General features: G+C 42.8%; 1 protein-coding gene across 2 annotated transcripts in view; it reads right to left on the bottom strand.

Annotated features, from left to right (window-relative positions):
- Window positions 1-7,855: 7,855 nt before the first annotated feature.
- LOC116394082 (complexin-1) overlaps window positions 7,856-23,251 on the bottom strand; it is a 53,256-nt gene continuing 37,860 nt past the window's right edge. For both annotated transcript variants that reach the window (XM_031866887.1, XM_031866888.1), the window contains exons 3-4: window positions 14,761-14,939; window positions 7,856-11,434 (exon numbers count right to left, since the gene is read on the bottom strand). In XM_031866887.1, the coding sequence (XP_031722747.1) occupies window positions 11,240-11,434; window positions 14,761-14,939 (374 nt within the window). In that variant the 3' untranslated portion in view covers window positions 7,856-11,239. The remainder of the gene's footprint in view (window positions 11,435-14,760; window positions 14,940-23,251) is intronic.

The following is a 23,251-nucleotide window of genomic DNA, read 5'->3' on the forward strand; positions in this document are numbered from 1 at the left end:
CCTTCTCACCACTTTGTGGACAGTGTAGCCAGTGGACCATGGCTGTTCTGAGCTCTCCCTACCCCACGCATGCTCAGCTCACATGTTGCATGGCAGTTCAGTGCTCACCCGGTCTACTCCAACCTCTCCGTTTCTATTTTTAGGTCCAATTTGAACTGTGAGAATTCCCATTGTTGCACTATCTGGTGAGAATATTGCACGTGTTTCAGGTGCAGTCACCGCAATTTAATGCTTTCAAGCAATCTCATGCAGTTTCTGACTCGCTGGCTTAATGAGCAGCCTTATCTGCATCTCATATTATTTGTTTAATGGAAGTTCATGCCGCCACTGTGCCACCGCTCTGTTTGTTTTTAATTAAAAGAGAAGTTGGCTGTATTGGGTCCTAATAGGGCACCAACCTAAGGATAGATGTGAGGTTCACTGGTACTACCAGCATGTTGTTGCTCTGTGAACAGTGACTGTTGAGACTTAACACCCATATTATCTCCATTTCATCTGCTCTATCATTTCTGGGTCAGGAAATCCAACCCAATCCCCAGAAAATCCTCCTGAATATCAGCAAAGCCATTTTCCCACCTTTGTCAGTTGAGTCTTGCCAGAGCTAAACATCCATATGGTGTCACAGATAAGGAGTGTGCCAAAAACAACAGCAACCTGCTGTCCCATTTTCATCTCCAATAGAAAAGTGTTTGCTAATTGTAAGCGGACTGTCCCAGTTTATAACGGGATATCTGTCTTTTCAGACTTTCAAAAGTAGCACATCTTAAGATCAGGTGAATGATTCAGGGTATGACCTTTTTAATGGATGTGGATCTTTCAGGTGATGTGCTGTGCATCGGAAAGAAGACTGTGGACTTTGAAAATGTTCATTAATACCGAGATAGCCCGCAGCATACCAACGAACATTATTTGAATGTTGACATTCAGTATTAACCATTTAAGGCAGTGCTATGGCACATTACACTTAAAGTAATGGGGACTCTGCATTTTAGGCACATACATGTCTTTGAATATCATGCATTGACAAGGATATCAAATGAAATGACCTTCTCTTTAAGCCAGTGACTCCTGATTAAACAGCTTGAGTTGCCTCATTCTTCATACACAAAAGCCAGCATTTCAATTTCAAAGCTGCTCATTTGCTTGAAGCAGCACAGGGCCCCCTCTGCATAAATGTTGGCCCCATCTCTTGACTGTGGAACAAATGAGTGTCTTAAATTAAATTTGAGACAATTAGGCTGCCTGCTACATGTAATTGGTTTTCTGGATGGATCAAACGGTCACAACTCGGGCATGGATGAGAGGAAATGTGGGCGGATTACGAGATGCAACAAGGGAACTTGGGCTGAGGAGTCCCAGATGTTTCATCAAACAGTTTGGTAATAAGATATCACAGTGTTTCCATTGGGACCCAGCACAGTGCACGTCTCAGACTCTGCATTTCCTCCTTTTCTCTTTTGCCCAGTTACTGTACATGGCCATGGCCTTGGTAGCCACAGAGGGCGTGTTTCATTTTTACACAACTCTCTGCCACAGCTGCTTCAGAGTCAGAATTCAGGTGTCAGGCTCAGAGCATTACCCCTTCGTTATCAAATTTCCATAGACAACTGGCAGTCCAATTTTACAGCTCAGTAGAGCTTAATCCAAAGGAGCACCTTCTGGGAGGTGAGGCTGCGGATTTAGTCCAGCGAAACGTAATATTTAGTGCGTCTTGTTGGAAAGTAATGACATCATGCTGAGAAAAAGACCCAAACTGAGCCTGTGATGCTACAAATAGGCCCGTTTATGAACATATCATGTAAAGTACAGTTTTAGCAAAGACAGCAACATTTTCTGTTCCCTTTGGAGGTTTGTGGAACTCATCCCTTTTGTACTTACAAACCGCAGGGTTGGGTCAGTCCTTAAATAATTCTAATAAACACCGAGGGGAATATGCATGAAATCTTTTAAACAGCGGAAGGCAGCTGAGGATGCTTAAAATGAATGAATCAATTCTCAATCGATGCATCACCACAGGCCGTGGTATTATATCACAGGTTAGTTGTTCAGCCCAAAGCATATTGGAGGTCATCAAGTGTGGCAATATTAAAGTTATACACATTCCAATTGAAATAGTTTTTTATTAATAAATGATAATCTTCAACCGTTAGGTTGGATGTTGCTCCGCTTTCTCCGGCCCCTGAGTTCCGGTTGCCAACAGCTGTGGAGAGAGGTTTCACACTTGTGGCCTATTACGGCCGAAATACAGTATCTCTGGTGTCAAGACCCATCAGATAGTTTCTTTAATCTGGTGCTGCAGAGGCAGTGGTTAGTGTATTTCTGCTGCGTTGCTGCTTGCTTGCATATCTTTGGCAACTGTTTTTTTGGAACCTCCCTCTTAGTTAGCGCTGCATGCCCTTTAGCAGATGTGTTTTTTTGGGGGGGGGGGGCACTGATCAATCCGCTCCTCTGTAGAAGTTAACCTTTAACGTTTCTAAATGTTATAGCACATTTTAGCAGCTATTCTAAGCAATCAGGCCAAACATTAGTCTTTTTAGTAACTGTTTTTTTCCTCAGACGTGGAGTGAGTCATAGCAGTATTATGTGAGTATTGTGTCGCGGCTAAAAACTAATTAGATTGCTAAACTGTTCCTTTTCTCGGCTGTTGTCGGCTGTCGTTTCAGTGTCCCATCAATGTCCCCCTCCTCCAAAAGAAGAGAAAATACCACATTTAACAATCGCACCTGGATTCACAAAGACAGAAACCACCAAATATATCAATAAGCGAATAATATTCCAAAAATATTGCATTTAGCAAACATGACTGCAACGGTGCGAAGACGCCGCGGGCAGCTGTCCAAGCCTTGGTATCTGACGTCCTGGGAGTGAGACCAGGCTGCATTTATCTGTTGGTGCTTAGAATCGGATCTTCTCAAACGACTGATATTCTGAGCCACAGTCGGTGATTCTGCACCACACCTGTTTTGTGAAGGAGAAGCAGCAAAGCAGAACAGTCTGGGAGTGACAGCTTCCCTGAAGGAAAAGTTATTGAAGCTCAGCAGTATTTATAGACAGAGCTAAACATCCTGTTTACTCCCTTCAAATCCTTAAGGAGGAACATGCAGTATTCATATTCCCAGTCTACAGTGCATCCTCTATTTGCGGAGAAAACTTTATATATAATGCATGCCTCGACACAGGATTAGACGGTTTAGAGGTTGTGTGACAAACTATTACCATCATCATATGCCAGCTAGCACTTTGCACCCAGAGGAGAAATGCTCACTAATTGAGGTCAAGAGGGCTCTTTAACCAAATTTTTTTGAATCCTTTTCAGCCCCATTTGTCTGCTCCTTTTAACACGGTGAAATGGAGGAATGTCCCTTTGGAGACCTGCTCTGAAATTAAAAGCCTTATAATACGTCAGACCTCTTGTCCCTGAGGTGGAGGGAGTAACAGCTCTCACGTCTGTCACTGATACGGGCGGGCAACTTCTCTGGGCTACTTTTTTTCATCAAACAGACCAATTATAGCTTCATCTGAGGCGCCGCCGCTGCTGCGATCCAACGTCAATGGACTTGTCAATCAGAGACTCCCCGGGATGCTGCGATACTTATCGAGGTCCCTTTGGACTTACTACTGAATGGTGGAGGAGGAGACTTTCTCAGCGTTCGGATAGCAGTCCCGTGGAGTTAAAACAAATCACATATCTCTATTGTACATTTAGCATAGAATCTAAAAATGAAAACAGGAGAATCTGTGTGCATATGTGTTTGGAGCGCATGGTGTGTCCATTGGACGTAGTTTGATGAGAAAATAAACGGAGCTTTCTCAGGTTGGTTGCCTGCCTTTGAGTATTAGTCTTGCAATATGGAAATTCAGCACTGCTGGTCATGCACTGTTGGTCACACTTTACATTTCACATCTTCAGCTGAGACCCTATTATGTTTCACACTCACACACATAGCAATGTCATAAACATACAGTACTGCATGTGGGATGCTGCTTTTGTTGTCTCTACATGCAGTCTGTTGCCAGAGACTCAACACTTTGCTTTTCGTTATACAAAGGTATACGTGATATAGATAACAGGTTGAAGTTACCCAGTCTGAGGTCATAGTGCTATGATTTATAACATCAGCTTCTTTCTCTCTTATTACCTTTGCCGAGGAGGCGTAATTATGGATCCCACTGCATTGCTTGGCAAGACCCGCCCCGCATAGCTAGTTGAGGCCAGTGTCATTGGAATATAGTGGTTAGGGTCACGATCAGGCATCAGTTGCATTCTCTCTACTGAACAACAGGGGGCGACTCCTCCGGTTCCAAAAAGAAGTCTGATCGTATGGAAGTCTATGAGAAAATGACTCTACTTCTCTCTTGATTTATTACCTCAGTAAACATTGTAAACATGAGTTTATGGTCTCAATCTCTAGTTTCAAGTCTTCTTCAATACAGCATGATGTTCATTTAGTACATTATGGTCCATTTAGAGTCAAACAGACCATAAAGCAGGGGATGCTCTAGGGTGGGGCTACTGTGATTGACAGAGACGTATACGGCGTCTCTACGTCACTCCTCCGCAATCCGAATATGGTAACTTCTGTTCATTGAATGCAGAAAAATAACATGGCGGCAGCCGTATTACAAGATGGCGACAGCGAAATCGCCAAAATGGCAAACCAATGGGGGACGTCACGATGACTTCGTCCACTTCTTATATACAGTAAGGATACCCCGTTGATCAGGGGATGGGACCTGAATATATTGGGTTATGGTACCTCACGCGGGCAAAGACACCTGGACGATCTTAGCGCTTGAATGCTACACATGCTGGTCTTGCCAGGAATAATATTGGGAACCATAATTATGCGCCAAGACCCGAATTTAATGAAACTTGGTGAAAGGGTCGGGCATGGGCCAACCCATTAAATCTTGGAGCAAATCCAAATCACGGGGGGTTACACACATTATTTTTCACTTATGGAAATGGCTTTGGCGGAGGTCTGCTCTCTCTGAATGCCTTTCTAGCTAGTTGTGTTTTTGTCAGGGTTCAGGTTAATGTAGCTAATGTAAGAAAACTTCAAACAGGCTGGATAGCGATCATTTGATTCCCACTCTGTAGCTTTGTACTGGAAGGCACAGCAATGTCTGATCAATGATTGGTGTGTTCTGAAATGTTACATGATGTTTTACGGTACTCATTTCCCTGTGTGGGTACACCCACTGACTCTTAGTTCAGCCAACGGGGTTATTTCTGCCTCCAGGGCAAATATTTTAACCAGACTTCAGATCAGCACTGCAGTCAATATGCCATCAATAATCTTTTCTGTGCCACTATTGTCTGAGAGTCTAACACAGTAGGCCTTTAGCAAATTACCGTATAGTATCAGCAGTCAGAACAGCCAAATTGTCACTGATCACAGCATTTCTGTCCATATTTTCTCATGAGGAAAAATATCTCCATCCACCCACCAGAAAAAAAGAGCAGTTAATTGACATTGACTGTTGCATGTCTACAGGGCACCAATAGAGCCAAGGCTCCCCTGCAGCCCGAGTGCTGCTCTGAGAGCACAAAAAGCAGCTCGATCTGAAAAGTCTACCTCAGAGCATGAATACTAATGGCATTGATTTATACCTCAATTTCCTGCAGGGAGAATTGTGGACTTTCATTGCAAAGGAGGAGCCAGGACCCTTGTGTGTGCTCAACAGCCTGAAGTGGTGAAAAAAGCAGCTGCATAGTGAAACCTACAGAGGCTCTGCAGATCTGTGGCAAACTGAACAACTAGATTTGGTGCCAATATTGCGCTCCACTGGAGAAGAAGACTGCAAAAAGAGCAGATGTTGGTGGTGAGGGTAAATCTCAATTTGGTGAATGGGCCTAGTCCTATTCTATAGCATGTTACTAAATGATAAAGCTTGAGAATTGTCAGCACAGTTATTCTGCTTAACGAAATAGCTCAGTAGCTGGCTGGCCAGTTAGTTTTCATTTAGTATCATCATCGAGTAATATCCACTACCAAAACTCTCTCACCCCCGACTCGTACCGAGGCTTGGTCAGTGGCCTTATGCTTCAAACTATGACGCTTTAGGTACCTTTCTAGCATCGGTTTAGGACTTTCAGGGATGGCGTATCACGTTCAGCTCGTTACATGCGTATAGTCTAGGGGTTCGTAGGTTTACTTGTTACTTTTACTTACGCAAAAATGTGTTTAGGTTTAGGCAACAAACGGTTTGGAGTTATGTACGTAAGTTACATAACAAAAGTAAGGTTTGACCCGTCCTCCTGTCCTTCCTACCTTACACAGACGCTGTTCGTTATACTACATCAGTTGCTCTGCCTGTCTGATAATAAGTTGGGTGGACATTGGAGTAAGTTGAAAGCCCAGTGCGTTGGTATCAGACGCCGAGGGGCACGGACCAAGTGTTGGTATTTGACGAGTTGTGGTTGACAAACACAAGACTCTCACCCAGGACACCGCTTGAGATCGCTTAAGGCTACCTAACAAATGTGTTATTATATAATCAATTATGTTGAAAAGTGTTGGCGCTCGACAAACGATAAACGGGCTCTTTGAGTCGATTATCATACTTGAAAAAGAGGGGGATTATGCAATGCACTAAAGCATGTTTCTTAAAGTCTGTCTGACTTCTTTTACTTTGTTCTGAGGAAATTGTCTTGGGATCTTGTTTATAGCTTAATTTGCCATTGTGGACTTCCCCATGTGGGTTCAATACCCAGAAGTAGTCTTGAAGTAACAACACGAGATTTATGGCTTTTCATTTAGAGAACACTATAGGCGGTTGTACTTAATCGTTAATCGTACTGCAATTGCCGCCGGTACCATGCTAATAATATCACGCTGTTTCTTGGATTGGGGTGTCTCTATCGAGGTACCGGAAGAGCATAAATCACTCAACATCTGTTGCAACAGACAGCGAGAGGGAGATTGTGTTCCCCCCTGCTCCGCAAACCACATGTGCTTATTGAAGCATGACGGCAAACCACCAAGTTGACTGATGAAAATACCAACTGAACCACTAAATACATTAATGTGTTTTTTAAAGCAAGTTGTGCGTTGCTGTAAAAACACAGCTGTACTAATAAGATTGACATGGCAGCTAACCTTTAACAGGGAATTCCACTGATGTATGAGTGGAGGGTAAATAAATGGGTTTTGCACTGTGTATGCTGAAGGGCGATGCCAGCAACCTTTTGAAAGAACCTCATTTAAAATACAAAACCAAAACTCTGACAAGCAACAAACCTGAAAATGTCAAAGCATCATAATAAATTAATTTCATTTTAATGTGAGCCTCATGTTTGTTCTGGAATTGAACCCAGCTCTGAAGTCTTTGCCATCCCTAATCCTTTCTTGGCATTCCTCCATTATCCTTTCAGTGGATTTGTTTGATATAAAATGTTCGCCAATACCCATATCACAGATCCACTTTTGACAAACAAACTGCTATGAGAGCGATTCGATATTTGCATCCCTTTGATGTTCCTGTCACTGCGACACGATCGCAAATTCTCTGTTTCCGGAAAACCCTCCAATCACGATTTGAACAACACAGTGCATTCTGTTTACAGCCCTTTTCGCTTTTATTGAATAGATAAAAAGCACAACAGCCATGTCGAGATGAAAACAGGATTGACTGACAGACACGGTAACATGTGATATACATTAAAGGTCTTTGCAGATATACTTCCTTAAGGAATGCCATGCACTGGGATCTGATCCATGACGTCTCAGTCAGAGATGATGTTGCCTCCCAAACCACAAATAGACGGTACGTCACTACCACTGCGTTATGTTTTTTCTCTCCCACTATTTGCTGCAGTACTGTTTGAATGCATAAACACAAGACGATGAAAAATTATATGAAATCACTTTTATTCTCAGAGTGTGCGGTGATTCCATTTTTGCAGGAAAGTTACAGACTGAAATATCTGTCTAACATGGCATGCAGTGAGGCTAACAGGTGGAGCTTCGAAACACAGAGAAGACAGAACGAGTATCAACAACCTTGCCTACATCGCACACCATAAGCATGCATACACTTTTGTCAACAAATAGGGGGAAAGAGAGAGAGAAGGGGTGAGAAGATTTCACAGTACAAAAGAATGCACCAAATATATATATCTTTTTTTTTTTTCAAAATACCAACCACCAGAGGACAGAAACAGGACCGGCTACAGACGAGAAAGTAAGCATCTTCTCAACGCGTACAGAACAGAGAAAGACAGATGTGAGGAGAGAGAAACATCAGACAGTTTACATTCAGGTCACATCAAAGGACTGTTTTTCTTTTTGAAGAGTCATATTTTTCAGGCAGTTTTTTAATCATTTTAATGGCTGCATGAGCGTCACAAATGAGTGCTGAAATGGATTTCTGACATGGAGCCTACTGGACCGCTAAATATTGATTACGCATGACTTGGGCAGTTGTTTCGGGCAGTGGGTCTACAAGCCATTTAGAGCGCAATCAAGTGGCATCCACAAGGTGACGATAGATGGGTTTATGATGGCGTTTGGTGGAGGAGATGCAAAGGGTGGTCTGATTTCAGGGCTGGTAGCCTGAAGAACAGCACACACTGATGATGTTTGCTAGCATTTGTCGCTGTGAAAGTCCTCTACTTGGGTTCACTGGGCAGTAATTGTAGCTTTCTGGAATTTTCTTGGGCCAAACAAGAGAGATGTTGTTCATAAAAAAAGAGTCGACGTACAGGCTTGCTAGGCCCCCGGCAATGAAATTGTTCAATTTGAGTTCAAGGCTAATTATGCTAAGAGAAGGCTAGTTACGGTTTGAACTTCTATTTGCAGCTAAAATACCTGAGAATTTCAAAATAAATAAGATGCAGTAAATAAATAGAGTGAAACCTACTACTACTACCAGCACTATTCTTTGGTTTGATCGGATAACCGCTCTGATAATGGGTTTGAGTGTTGTTGATGCTTGGTTCCATAACTGCAAAGAACAATCAGTTGCCAACTACCTGCTAACACACTGAAGGAGGACAATCAAATCACAAGAAGTTTGATAAATGTGCTCTACAGGTGACCCTTGGATGTCTTTTTTTTTAATATATTCAACATGATAACAAAGCTCACAAAGCGTTGATAAAAGCTAAATTTCCCTCGTCTATGCCACAGGAACGCACACGTTCAGAATTTGTGTTATTTCATGTTCAGCTAGCTTATTAAAAACAGTGGCAATGTGGTTTAGAAAACCTTAATTACGCCTACGGCTACTGTGCTCACGTGAATCACAAAAACATTTCCTAACAAAATTGTATCACAATTGATCTCTGCTAATAGCACATTTATGCTTTCCCGTAAACTTCGTGTGGGATTTTCTTTTTTTTGGCAGCTAAAATAACTCTCAAGTCAAGTCATGAATCTTTATATTCGATTCATTCTAGAGTCTATTTTCAGGTTATAAGAACATCGAATTTAAGTTTCTTCACGAAGTACTTGAAGGCTAAGGCGTACTCTAAACTGTAAATATCCACGTGTGTGTGTTTTACCAGCACAAGTCTGGTGGAATGTCTGAAATATCTGGAATGTTTAACAAGACACTGTGGAATGAAGGAGACGTATATGAATAGAAAACAAGGCATATGGAGAAACATTTCATTTCGTCCTCATAAGACCCCCTTTTAGATTAGTGTCGTTACATTTATGGACAAACTACAGAGAAGGTAAACATTTTGTCGTACGGTCAAGAAACTCTCATGCAAGGGCTCTTTAGAAAGCCCCTCGTTATTCCATCTAATGTCTCTTCATCTATTGTTAATGTCTGCAGTTGGAAACAGGTTGGTCGGACTTTTGGGTTGTTATTTCGAACACGAATCGCTGTGCTCGTCATTCTGTAACAAGTGACTGAACATTTATTTTACGCCACGAAACACGCTTCCTCCCGTTCTACTTCTTTAATCAAATGACGTCTGACCCACAAAGGCCTCGCCGTCATTCTGCAGACACGTCTGTGCCCTTTTTAAACGTCGACTAACACATCAAGGAGTTTAAACACACAACAGTGAAGATCGTCTGTTATTGCTGATTTGGGATCACTCCCATCAGTCTAAGCAACGGACACAGGGCAACTTCACGTCAACAATATATTGCACTATTGTCACTGTCTGTTCACGTATAGTGTGTTCACAACATTGTTGTGTTTGTGAAGGGTTTTTTTTACCAAAAAATGGATGAAATGTCAACAAAATTAGATTAACGAGCCTGATCTAAAATGAACACGTCCTCCTGCAGAAGCAGAGTGAGTGACGCCTGCCACAGGACATACAAACGGAGTCTAACTGCTCTGAGACAAACATCATGGACGGAGACCATTTACAGTTTTCCCCCACGGAAGAACATTTTAGACACAAAAAATTCAGTTGTCGCCTACGTTACATGGTGGACAAGATGTCAATTAAATAACAATGTCAAACCAGTTATTGCCTCAAATATTAATGAATTCCGCTTCATCATAACAAATGAAATGTTATCCAAATGTGTACTTCACTTCACAAAGGTTTACTGCATGCTGAAAGAAACAACAACAAATTCAAATAAATTCCTTCACTTTCTGGTTTTACAGGTGTTGTTTCGTCCGCACCAGTGCTCACAGTACACATTCACGATAAACCAATTAAGATCATGAGAGACAGTTTATGGGGTGAATCCTCACAACGGAGAACCAATAGAAATGCAAGTATCTATATACACTGTATGTATCAAATATCAGCAAGAACAGAAACAGGAAAATTCAATCAAATTCTAAAATGATTTGGATAATTTCTTAAAAGTTAAAAATATGGCTTATACTCTTAGTCATCTTGTTATATGTCATATTTCACTTATATATACTTTTCTTTATAACCCGAGGCTATTTACAAACAAAAAGGGTGGCTGATGGGTGATATCGGATTTTATTCTGAGTGCCTGACATTAACATGGCATAAGATTGCCCTTGAATTAAAAGGTCCGTGTAGGTGTTACATACTCCGAGTTATCAAGAAAAATGCTCTTTATGAGAGATTAAGTATGTATTACCATCAGAGACCGGCTATTCTAAATCAAGGGTAAAATCATGCCACGTTGCTCCATTCCAGGACACTCAGGCGTTGGGTTGAAGAGGTTGGAGGGTGGAGAGAAGTGTGACTGCAGGTTTGGGCGGAGGGGAGCGTGGTTACGGCGGTGGTCTCGGTTAGATGAACGCTTTAGGGAGTTGATCGTATTTTCACCCAAAACGCTTTTTACTTTTTATTGAACATATCCATGAGCGGGGTCGGGATGAATTTCATGACCGTATCCACGATGCTCTCCTCTTCCTCCTCGTCGCCGCAGCCGGTGGGCACGGCCTTCTTGGCGCGAGTGAGGCTGCCCTCGGAGGCCTGCTCCATAGCGGCCGCTGCCTCGGCTTCCTTCTCCTCCTTCTTCTTGATGCCATACTACACAGGAGAAACAGGAAGTGATGTTAAGCTCCATCCGGATGGGATTCATGTCTCTTGGGGCGATTGGTTGAAAGTTAGACCTCTTGTTTTTAACATTCTTTTGACAATCAGTTGCGAAAACATTTATTCCTCAACTTGCACGTTTCTTGTTTTGATGTTACGGTTGTGGATCTGTGTTCACTGTTACCTCGAGTATAGTTTCAGCATGTACGGTTCTAGTTTGAGTAAAATCAATACAGTTGGACTGCAAGCAAAAAGCTTGCAGAGCAGAGGAAGGAACCATCACTCAACAGGCTGAGTGATGGTTGATCTTTAGGCAGAGATGCGGAAAATGAGCCTGACTCCTCCATGACTTTTTCACTGCTCCACCAGGCGCACGTTAATGTGCTTCTGCAGCAGTGAACATCTTAAAGGAGGACTACTAGTGTCCATTTCCGCTGTGAGGATGTGCACGGGGGACAGTACGAGCATCTGTGTGTGTGTGTGTTTTTCAGAGTGGAACACTAACGTTGTTAAAGAAATCAATGAAGCCAAAAAGGATGCAAACACTTTTCAACCTTTTGTTTGCCTTTGTTGCAATTAGTTTGACATTCATTTAAGTCTGCGTCCAGCTCAAAAGATGCTTTTGTCAAGACAAACGCATCTTTTAGTCGAGAAGAAATGCCTCAGAGGAAAACATGAGTCATTCTTTAATGTTTGAGTGATGAAGCTAAAGTCTTGAAAGTCGTTTGTAAAAGAATACACAGTAAACAGATGAACGTTTGGAAGGGAAGACTTTAAAGGCCAAAGCACACTCATAAATCAGAGCAACTGGTTGGGAGTTTGATAACTTCCAAGATTCTGGGCTAAGGAGGCTTTCACATCAGGGAACCGGGCCAGGATCAGGTTACACATGACCCCCAAAGTCCAGTTTGTGTGATTGGTGTTAACCCTGTGTACCGTACCCGGGAATGACTCGTTGATACGTGCCTGGGTGCACTCGAAAAGGTGGTCAGGAGTATGGGTCAGGTTTTACTTCGGTAGAGTTTTAATCAAGTGTGAAAATCGACGGTACCAAAACACAGAAGTGGACTGCCATTTAACATGAGTAGCAAAGGCATTTCTAAGCGCCGCTGGGTGATAGAGGAGGAATGGCAGGCTACAGGTCGTTCTTGACATTTACTCCAAAGTAAAATAGTAGGCATAAAGCGAAGCTCGGCTCCATGTATGAGCTTGGGCTCTTGCGATCTACACTACTAATAATTTGTCCCCGACATAAAAACGGCCTGTTATTTCAACGCTACATTTAAAGGATTCCCTCCTGCGGACAGTGAGATGATTCTGAGTTCTTCATTCCCTCTAATAAGATGCTGCCTTCTGATCCTTGGTCTTATAGGGCTCTACAACTGTAAGTGAAAGACAGAGCAGAGATCAGATCTCATAGTTAAGGCTCATCTTCATTCTCTGCATTTTTACGTCTACAGTAACAGCCTACCAGTAAAACTAGTTCCCTCTAAATGTATCTTTTTTATAAGACATAATCATACGATATGTTTAGATACAATTTGATATTCCAACATGGAGACAATTATCATTCATCCACCTTTAGAATAACTATGTTTGAAACTTTGCATGTAATTTGAGAAGTGGAATCATACGTGTTAGTTCAACACCTGAGAAATGTCCCTTCCTGCCTTTGACAGACAGTAAGACACATTGGTGTGATTGGTTGATGGGTATCTCCTCTGTATCTCCCTCTGCTCCCTTGTTTGCTCTCCGCTTTCCTTTCATGCCGCCCTGTTTTGTTCTCTCGCAGTCTGTCTCTCTCTCGCTCTCAGACTTGTTCCACAGCAACAAAGGCTTCGTCGGTTGAAGGGAAGACAGTCACGCTTAGTCAGCCCCTCTGCACTCGCTACAATCAAACACTTTCCAAAGATATGCCGTCATATCGCCCCGTCTCCCTCCTCTCATTCTTTCACAGTTGCTCCGAAACTAAACTAAAGAACCACTGGGCGTCAGTTTGAGGATCAGCTCAAAGATAGCTGTACAAGAGCTACAAGTTTTAAACTCGGCTTGACAGCCCTCAAAGAGTGTTCGAGTCACATGTTCAATGAATTATCAGCATGTCAAGAGGAATATTTGACCTCAAGCTGCAGATGCTTTTGATACCATCAATTAACATTTTATTGCAGATGAATTAAATATATTTAAGCATGAATCTTGGCGGAACATAAAACGGGACAGTGAGGCAAAAAATCTTTTTGAAAAAGTTTTTAAATGAATTTCATCAGTTAACTGAACGGCATAGGGCACACTCGTGTTTATAAAGCTGACCAGCATGCAAGGGTTTAAAGCACATTAATTAGGAGAGGAGAATAATCAGATGGGAAGGGCTGGTCCAATTTGTTTTTAATCAGCATCCGGTAGAATCAACCCAGTCTCCTTCACATTAAGTTCACAACGCAGCTACTTTACGGTACTGATCAGAAGCCCAGTCGCCAGGATGTTTTTTTTAGCCCCGTTAGTTGCTGCAAACAAGGGATGCGTTGATTGTGGACGTTTTTGCATTCAGTCAGAGGCAGTGACAAAGTGTAACGAGAAACTGTGCAATGATTTTATCAAAGAGCTACCGGGCTTTAGACCAACAAAACGGCCGGCAGGGGCACGGGCAAACTGGAGCAGAACTCCAATCAGAATTGGGAGCCAAACTGTGACAGCAGAGTTTCGTGTTATAATGAGTAACAAGCTACATTATGTTCTAATTTTAACACAAACCATGATCTTTATTCTAACTTTAACCAAGTAGTTTTGTTGCCTAAACCTAAGTCATCAATTCACAGCGTTAAACACGTGGCATTGCGCATTTCTTCAAGAGTGATACGAGGCTGATATCAAACGTATTTATGGTTCAGAAACGTTGACGTTCAACGTGTCCCGTGGTTTGCAGAATCAGAATCGACATTTTATCTACCGACTCTTAAATGAAACTGAAACAAAATGTTGTTCCACAAAGTTTGAAAGCAAAATGTATTTTTCTTTTAGAGAGGGGCGGAGCATGACCGTGCACATTCTTAAAAATCTCCTCAAAAGCATTCATAGTTAAACAATCAGTTGCTTCACAGTGGAAAGTGACGGACACAGTGGTGCAAAGAATTAAAACAGAGTTCTGGTCCTGCATTTCTTCACACCTCTGCACATCTGGCCAATCCCTCATTTATAGTCGGCACGCTTGTCGGATTGGCCGTTTCGGATAGAGGGCATCAATGACGGTAACAAGCAAGCAAGGATGCTACCTTTGTTAACTTGTGACCTCGGTCAGCTGTGTTGAGGTATTTTGTATTTACCTTATCTCTGATGCCCTGTCGGATGTTTTCTCTCTCTCCCTCCATTTTTGCATATTTGGCCTTCCTCTCGTCCTCCTGTTGCCTCAGCGCCTCTTGCCTTTCTTCCTCTTTCTTCGCAGCATCAGGATCCTTCTCCTCCCCCTCCCCACCGAGCATCTTGCCCATGTCTTTGGTGGCTCCTGTTGTTGGTGGAGACACAGAGAGAGAGAGAGAGAGAGAGAGAAAAGTAAGAAATGATGGGCGAAAACCACTGACACCGGCAATTCACAGTGATTGCACATAATAGATCTCAGCTATCGGCTGTTGCTAAGCATTTGGTGGGCACAGTGGCACATCTAAGATCTGGATAATTCAATAGACATTGCTTTGTACTTCAATCGTCTTTCAGGCCAGTGAAAGAGCAGCACAATCATGCCCCCCCGACTGAACCGAAGACTAAAGTGTCTTTGTGTCAAGTGTGACAATAGATAAAAAGAGGTGAGAGCCACGGGCGAGCCGGAGATAAGACACTGCGATAAATTATTAGCAATTCTCTTGATTGCCTTTGTGCTGCTCACGTTGACCTTTTTTCTATCTCCAAAAGGAATTTACATCCTCGTGCAAAGCGTCCACTTGGACTACGGGTCAAGACCTGCGAACAAGCCCCTTCAAGTGCCGTTGAAAGGACCATAATTAACAGACACTGGGTTCACTCTGATCCCATCTCCCGTCTGCACTGGTTAGACATGCTGAAAAACAGATCAAGCTTTGACTTTTGTGTCCCTTACTTGATCACTTCTAATGCTAATGACTTGAGCATCCATTGTTTCATATTTTAAATGTAAATGTTGTGGGTTTTTATTCGATGATGAAGACTGGTTAATTAAAACGCCCGCAGGCACAAGCAAAGCTGTCTCAGGCGCTGACATCATACTGTAACTTGACTTGTACTTCTTTCTGTGAGGAGCATCTGGTGTTTGCTACAGACATCAAATGACATGCCTCATATGTCACCACATATTCATGTGTGTTTTGCCAAAGTCCAGTGGCAATCCAGGAACAATCATGTCCTTTAGGTATTGATGTGGAGAGTAAAGCCTCAGGACGGTCGCACGGACACGAGCTGAAACACTTGCATCTTTTATACCATGCTGGTTTCTCAAAACTCCTCAAAGTTCTCCTGTTGGATGTGCGCGGACGGGTAAACCCTGCCGCACAGAAACTCGTGACTCTCGTGGTCGCGTCAAGAATAAGTGGCGCCAAGGGGTGTGAAGGTTGTGGTGGAGGATGGCATCAACCGTACTTTATCAACCATCAACAGATGTTGCTGTTGTGTCAACTCTGTATTCTCTTTTTACGTTTGGGGGGAAACCTATTTACTCGTGAATTACGGTCGCAGTTTTAAAACATGTTCTTAACGTTGTAAATTGAAACAAAACAAAAACTCGACAAAATGACTTGGTAATGTTTCGTAAAAAGATCATTGGTTGTTACATTATTAAAGTTACAGACGGAAATTTTAAAAATAAGTCAACGTTGTCTTTTGGTTTGACACCAACAGCCGTCCTCTGGTTGACCCATCCCTCTACCTCTACCCCGACCTCCTCCCTACGTGGACTATCATTAGAAACTTCTGATACATCAAAAACAAATCCGGAAGAAAATACGTTTCCTTTAAAACTTAACTAAAAATGCAGTTTTGTTGTATGGGAACATCATTTTTAAGAGAGCAGGCTGGGTGTGTGCGCACTGTCAACACTGTTGGAGCTGTCAGGACTTCCATGAAGCCATTTGCTGTCATTCACTCCGGTGCAACATGAAGACAACCTCACAGAGAGAGAGAGAGAGATGGTCCCTCTCAGCAAACATTTTGTCAGCTCCTGTCACACACAATATGCAAAAATAGGCAAGTCTCCTCGGGGTCGAAACACAGATTCTCTTATTACCTTTATTGTGATGCTTGAATATAATTGTCGAAAGTCATTCTTTTGTAAAATGATAACAAACACCCACTACTGTGTGCTTGATATACAATACACCTGGACTGCATTGCTCCATTTGGCTTGAAGTGTTTCACATATTCTCATTACACTCTGAGCAGCAAGAACACTGTCCGCTCAACCGCTTAGGTTTAACAAATGCTGATTTCTGTCCTTTAAAGTATCAGGAAGTGTGCTCACACCCCAGAGGCTTCAGCTCTTCTTTCCAGCTCAGTGGCTGGAAATGAGCCAGTGCTCCAACAGTGGCCCGACCAAGCCCCGAAACCCGTGACTCTCTGCTCACTTTCCCCCTCGCAGGAGAGAAAATGATTGTGGACCACACCGGGGCAAGTTTGAAATACGCCTTGCTCTCTCCCCGCGACAAGTCCAGCACTCTTCCTCGACTGTCTGCACTCCGGTCTGCCTCGCGGGCTCTCCTCCGGGGGAACAACTCAAAGACAGCTATCTGCTTCAGCCGTGGAATTGATGAGACAGCGCTGACCTTGGGGTTCTTGGCTGCAGTCCGAACTTGCCATTTTGACGGACTGGGACAAGCCCCGGTCCTTAGACATGAGGAGCAGGGTGAGCGACGATTAATAAACAGACACAATGATGTTTTGTCTGTCTTCATTTACTCCTTAGTGTGCAGAAAACACGACACGTTGGCATGTTAGGAATGAATTACATTCATTATCTCAAGGCTTTTTCATGTCAGTGTACCGTGTGTGTAATATACAGTAACACGATACATGAATGTTCCATCAGTCTGGAGTTAGCATTTCATCCAGTCCGAATGCAGTCAGCGACTTCACTGTATAATAAATCACAAGAAAATGTTTCTTTTAACAAATAATCTCAACCGCTTTGTGTATAAAGTCATTGGATGTATTTAGCATTTAAGTTTATTATTTATTTAATACATTTTTGAGTTTTCTTAATTTTTCTGCAGGTGAATCCGGACCTCGCTGTTCTGAGGACAAGCAGAGAGACTCTGCGGTTTCATTATTAGTAACGTGTTTGTGTGTATTAATAAAGCAGAAGCTTGTAGAGTGACTTTCTTGCAGTAACACTAAGACTAAAAAAATCGTTCCGTCTCTTTGTGCTTTGCCCCGAGGGGAAACCGAACTGCTGACTGGGCATGTAAACTCTCTCCTTGACCTGTTGCTGGTAGCTTGAGGAGATTTCCCCAATCTTACATGCAGAGCAATATTTACAGCAGACGAGTAGACTCTGATGGAGAATATCCCTCATCACCTCAGGGATAATACTTTGTTCTCTGGCCAAGCTGGACAGCAAAACTTTTGACATTAAAACTCGCCTACTTAAAATGAAAATAGCCCGACGTGATGACTGGAGAGTGGGAAGATATCTCTTTAAATCTAAGCTCAGACAAGGTATATTCTCACCTTCTCATTAGAACTCTTACTGATACAAAATGCTAATTTGTGCTAGCAAAGTCTATAAAATTGGGTAATAATATGGATAAAATGAAGCATTTTAAACATTAGAGTAACTCTATCTGTTTAATCTTGTTTTGTTACAATAATACTCTTTTGAAAAGGAGGTATTTTTCAGTATATGAATCAGCTGCGATATCAGATACACCTCGTATCTCGGGTCTACTTCTGCTTGTTTTTACCTCTTTGCAACTGATGCCACTTAATCTCTTATATTTCAAATGCAGAGCCTCTCCCAGGCCTCCACATGACTAATTTCGATGCTCAGGGCTAATTAGCTCATCTGATTGTGACAAAGTTGCTGTGTAGAAAGCGTTAGACCGTCGTCGTTCCCAAAAGCCTTCGGTGTCATCAAACGCTGCCAGCTGTGGAGTCTGGGAACGGTAAGCGAGGCGAGGAAGCTCCAGAGGAAAAGCCGGAGAGCCTCGGCTACGGATAGAAAAACACTGAGACACGGTCTAAAGTACTTAATTAGAAAGCACGATTAATAACTCAACTCACACCACAATGAGCGTCGTACAAGAAAACATGTTGATTTCTGAAAATGTTACTAAATTCTGAATCCAGCAAGCTCACATGCACATTAAGTGTATCACATCATGATCTGTGATGTCTAAGACCAAAGAGACCTTCCTGAACATTTGACAAGTCTGCAAAGCTCAAGAACCCACCACACCGACCACAAACCATTCAACGCTTTAACATCTGTGCTGGCACGCCCAACAATTAGGACCCTGCAGGACGACTGGATGACATCTTGAGCAGTGGCTGAAGGGAACAATAAATGGAAAGGACTCTTAAGCACGAGACTGAGCACCAGATAAAAACTGGTCACAGCATGAACTGGAAGACGGTCAATAAACGACCAGGAGGCCGATTATCGTGGAAAAGAGCAGGTTCTTGATTACAATCTCCCCCGTCAGTGGCCAGTTGTTATCATGTGACCTGGGTCTGAAGACTGATGTGAAAGTGGAAATGTGTTAAACAGCGAGCATGTGCACCTTTGAGCTCAGATTGTCTATGAGTTTACTTTAAATTACGACTGGAATGATTTACAAAAGTTAAATACACCACCAGACCTCACACTTCAAATCAACTCCACTAAAATCTTCCAGCTCTACAAATGTAAAAGATAACTATATTGGGTAGTCTACAGACATGTTAGCATCTCTGTGAGGCCGTCATGCTGATTGTAAAAATAAAACAAGCTTTAAATGGATACTGTAATCCAAAGTATTGCTGGATAAAGTCAAGAGCACCATTAAAGTTCAGGAGGACCATATATGCATCAAATGGCATGGTGATCCATCCAACAGTTGTCAAAACATTTCACTCGGAAGAACAAATGTCAACCTGTTGGGGGCGCTAGATGAAAGGACAGAGGATCACTAAAGTCATTAGGGTTCAGCCTCTGGGCACCGTGCATATCTGTGCCACAGTTCACAGTAATTCATACAATAGCTGTCGATGCTTCTCACTTAAAAAAGAAAAAAGATGAAGGTCAGTAGGAGCAGCAAGCTTTATCCTCTGTTATAGAGACACTAAACCAAGTCATTCCATAACTACACAGTACAAACCTAACATGTTTAGTGACTGCATTAGCGTGGAGAGCCAGGTCACCATGCTAACTCGTTACAGCTCTAAAAAGGGACTTTTTTTGGTCAGCTGACGCCCAAGGGCTAATTTTAAAAGTAGGAGAAGGATTTTTCTACGCTTAGTTAGAGACTGAAAAGGGTTCACGGAGAAGTTTGGAAGTTATGGGTGATCGGGTCATGCGGTGGATTAGACTGGACAGAGTTACATAAAAGGCTGGCTTTAGACTTGGAGAGAGTGTGAAAACATGAGGAGGGAGCATCTGGGAGTATCTCTGTGTGTGTGTGTGTGTGTGTGTGTGTGTGTGTGTGGAGATGAGGCTCCGCTGTGTGTGAAAGAAGGAGAACAAAATGTACAGCTCTTAATTCCCACTAGGCTTCTGTGCAAGTGTGATGTGTGTGTGTCACAGTGAGCGTGCACGGACGCTGTCCGCTGTCAGAGCTGAGAGTACAATCGAGTGCGTGTCCCCCAGGTGCATTTGGGCTGCGAGAGCATTTCCTCTTGTGTGTGTGTGTGTGTGTGTGTGTGCATGAGTTGCGTGTTTTCTACTGACGGACTGGTGAGACCACATGAGAAGAGTCCTGTGTGGAGCCCAAAGGCACACGACCAAGGATGGAGGAAGAGAATACAGGAGAGAGAAGGTTGAAATTGAAGACGGAGGAATCCGGTTAACTAGAATGAGAGCAAGTACGATTATTTCTAGTACAAGACAGCAAATTAGACAGATGGATAGAATGAGAAGGAGAGCGTGCAGGAAAGAAACTGACTAAAAGTACAAAATCTGTAACAAGGACAGATGAAAGAGCGCAAAATTTACAAAAAAAAGGGAACATTCAGGAAAAAGAGAAGAGCAATAATGGCAATAAATAAAGGACAGTTAAAGGGGAACAGAGTGATGAGAGTGAAAAGGATGATCGAATGACAATCATGGAAAAGTTAAGAGGAAGAGAGGGAAGACATAAGGAATCTGACAGATAAAGAAAGATGAGACTGGAGGTCGAGAAAAAGAAGAACTGATTTGGTTTTGGTCCAGAGGGAAAACGAGAGTAAAAAGAGGAAACAGCAGGACCAGCTCAAGGACCGACGTGTTCCTGCTCCCCCCATCTGTCATCGGTCCTCAGCAGTCCCACGGCCGCCGACCGCCGGGTCCCCACGGCCCACACCAAGCCGTCCAGACCATCATCATCAGCCTCCTGCCCCGGGGCTAGCAGGAAGGGGGTCCAAAATCACCAGTGGAAAGACCACCAAGGGAGCCTTACCGTAAAGCAGAAAACAACGTGACTGAGTACGGAGCAAACTGGAAATATGAGCTGTGCTCTTTTGTCTCTCAGGGAAAAGAGCACAAAGAACGGACTGCGGCCGTTGATGGCGCCATGACTTGTGTATCATTTGCAACCGCCATCTGCCCCGTCCCGAGGTCCGACAAACTAAATATTGATATAATGATATCACAGCTCAAATGTGCCCAGAAAGTTTTCTGAGTGCAATATAGACTGACTCATTTAACTCCTCTCCCTTCATTGTGCCCATACATGCAGCAGAGCACACATATGCGGGTGGGTGAAATAATACATAATTAATGGAGGAAAATTAGTTTTGAGACCTTTTTTGAGTTTATTTAATGCCTGCAGCGATCCCCTCTATAGAGAGACGCTGCTCATTCACACAAGAGGCACAGCAGCGCTAATGAACTAATTATTTAAATATTGTTGTTTTCTCTCGTATTTTTAAAAATGGTTTTATTCATGTGTTTTTCATGACACGACAGTGATTGCATTCCGTCGTTGCATCCCAAAAGGCTGTGCTTCAGTTCCCACCATCTCTCTGAAGCCAGTACCTTCACTGTATCTGTGTGGCTATTGACGCTGATCTTTGCAGGCTCATTTGCATAGAAAGCAGCCAATTATGTGCTAAATGTGTGCATATTATCTCATTTAAAGACATGCAAATAGCACAGGAGCAACGAGACGCTATTTGCTCGGCATCACAGTTGGACGTGTATTTCACCCTTTGTGGGCTCTGATAAACCGAGTGTACGCTACACCTGCCCTGCCCAAAACAGCAGACAGCAAAGTTAACTACGAGCTGGTGAAGAAAATCCAACAACTAGTAGCTATGGAGCCAGATATGTTTTCTCAGTAGTTGGTGGAGACCAAAACAGAGCTAAAAGGAGAGCAAAACAGCCATAACAACTTCGTTTCACATCCCTCTTCTTTGTAATGATTGTGTATTGTGTACGTGTAAAAAGGCATATTGCGTCCAGGAATGTCAATGATGAACAAACCCTGACTGAACCGGCGCTGAGATAAAATCAGCGTGGGTGTTTACAAAGTGACAAAAACACGTTCACATCCACATCTCACCAATTTATTTAAAGACCATGTAGATGTCATGGTTGCACCGTGATGCTTTAAAAGACCTGTTGCTCTGTTTTAACTCCTACACAAAGTTATTCATCTATGTCAGACCTTTGAAAAGATGAACAAAAACAAGAAAATCTTTTGTCAAAGCAGCAGTGAGTCACTCTTCACACAGCCGTCTGTGCTGGTCCTTGACAACTATTGACTCAATCAGTGAGACTGGTTCAGCTTTTGGAACACAGTTGTCCTCCGAGAGCTCTAACAACACTTTGGGTAAGAGAAGAAGAGAAAGCCCTGCTCAGAAAATGACTTCTATATCTCCAAGAGTGACAGGCTGACCAGGGAAAGATTATTTTGGTGCTGAGTTCAATCTCCTCTTAAGTGACCTCCCTTTTCATTCCCTGTACGTTCGTGTTGTTAAGAGGTTTTGAAATTGTCCTTGAGCAGAAGACTGAAGGGCTACCAGTGCAGTGACCTAAGTTATCCATGTATGTAATGTGAGAGGCTGTATTGCCAAAATCATATCTCATATTGTCAAACTTGATGGAAAGAAAACGTATCTGCACACTCAAATCTGTGCAAAAATCTCAGCAAAGACTAAAGGATAGGATATTTTGCACAGCGGATAGAAACACAGGAGGATTTTTCATGTGCTGGAAGCAAAATGGAAAGAGGACATGTCCCGCCCACACGCAACACACCCCAGTAAAGCTCTGGGGTGCATGGGAAATGGAGGCTTGAGGTGTGCATCATTCCTGTGCTTTATCACCCGCTCGTAACCACTATCGTTGGAAGACAGCCTCACAGAGTCTGGCCTTGGTGATGAGCAAGCAGGGACGGGACACATTTATCACCTCTGAGGTTGGCACCAAGGACGAGGCGAACCATCCATCCACACACACACACACACACACACACACACACACACACACACACACAGAATGCAGGACACCACCACAAAACCCGAGTAAGCTGTGTAAAAATGATCCTTTCATAAATCATAAATGAAATCTTTCTTCAAAGAAACTACAATACATCAAGCTAATACCCAAAAGGGAATAATTTCCTCTTTGTTTGATTTCCAGGATGATATCACTGTAATCACTTTCATCATGATGCTCAT

Source organism: Anarrhichthys ocellatus, unplaced genomic scaffold (assembly GCF_004355925.1).
Source record: "Anarrhichthys ocellatus isolate YVR2014 unplaced genomic scaffold, GSC_Weel_1.0 scaffold37, whole genome shotgun sequence".
NCBI lineage: Eukaryota > Metazoa > Chordata > Actinopteri > Perciformes > Anarhichadidae > Anarrhichthys > Anarrhichthys ocellatus.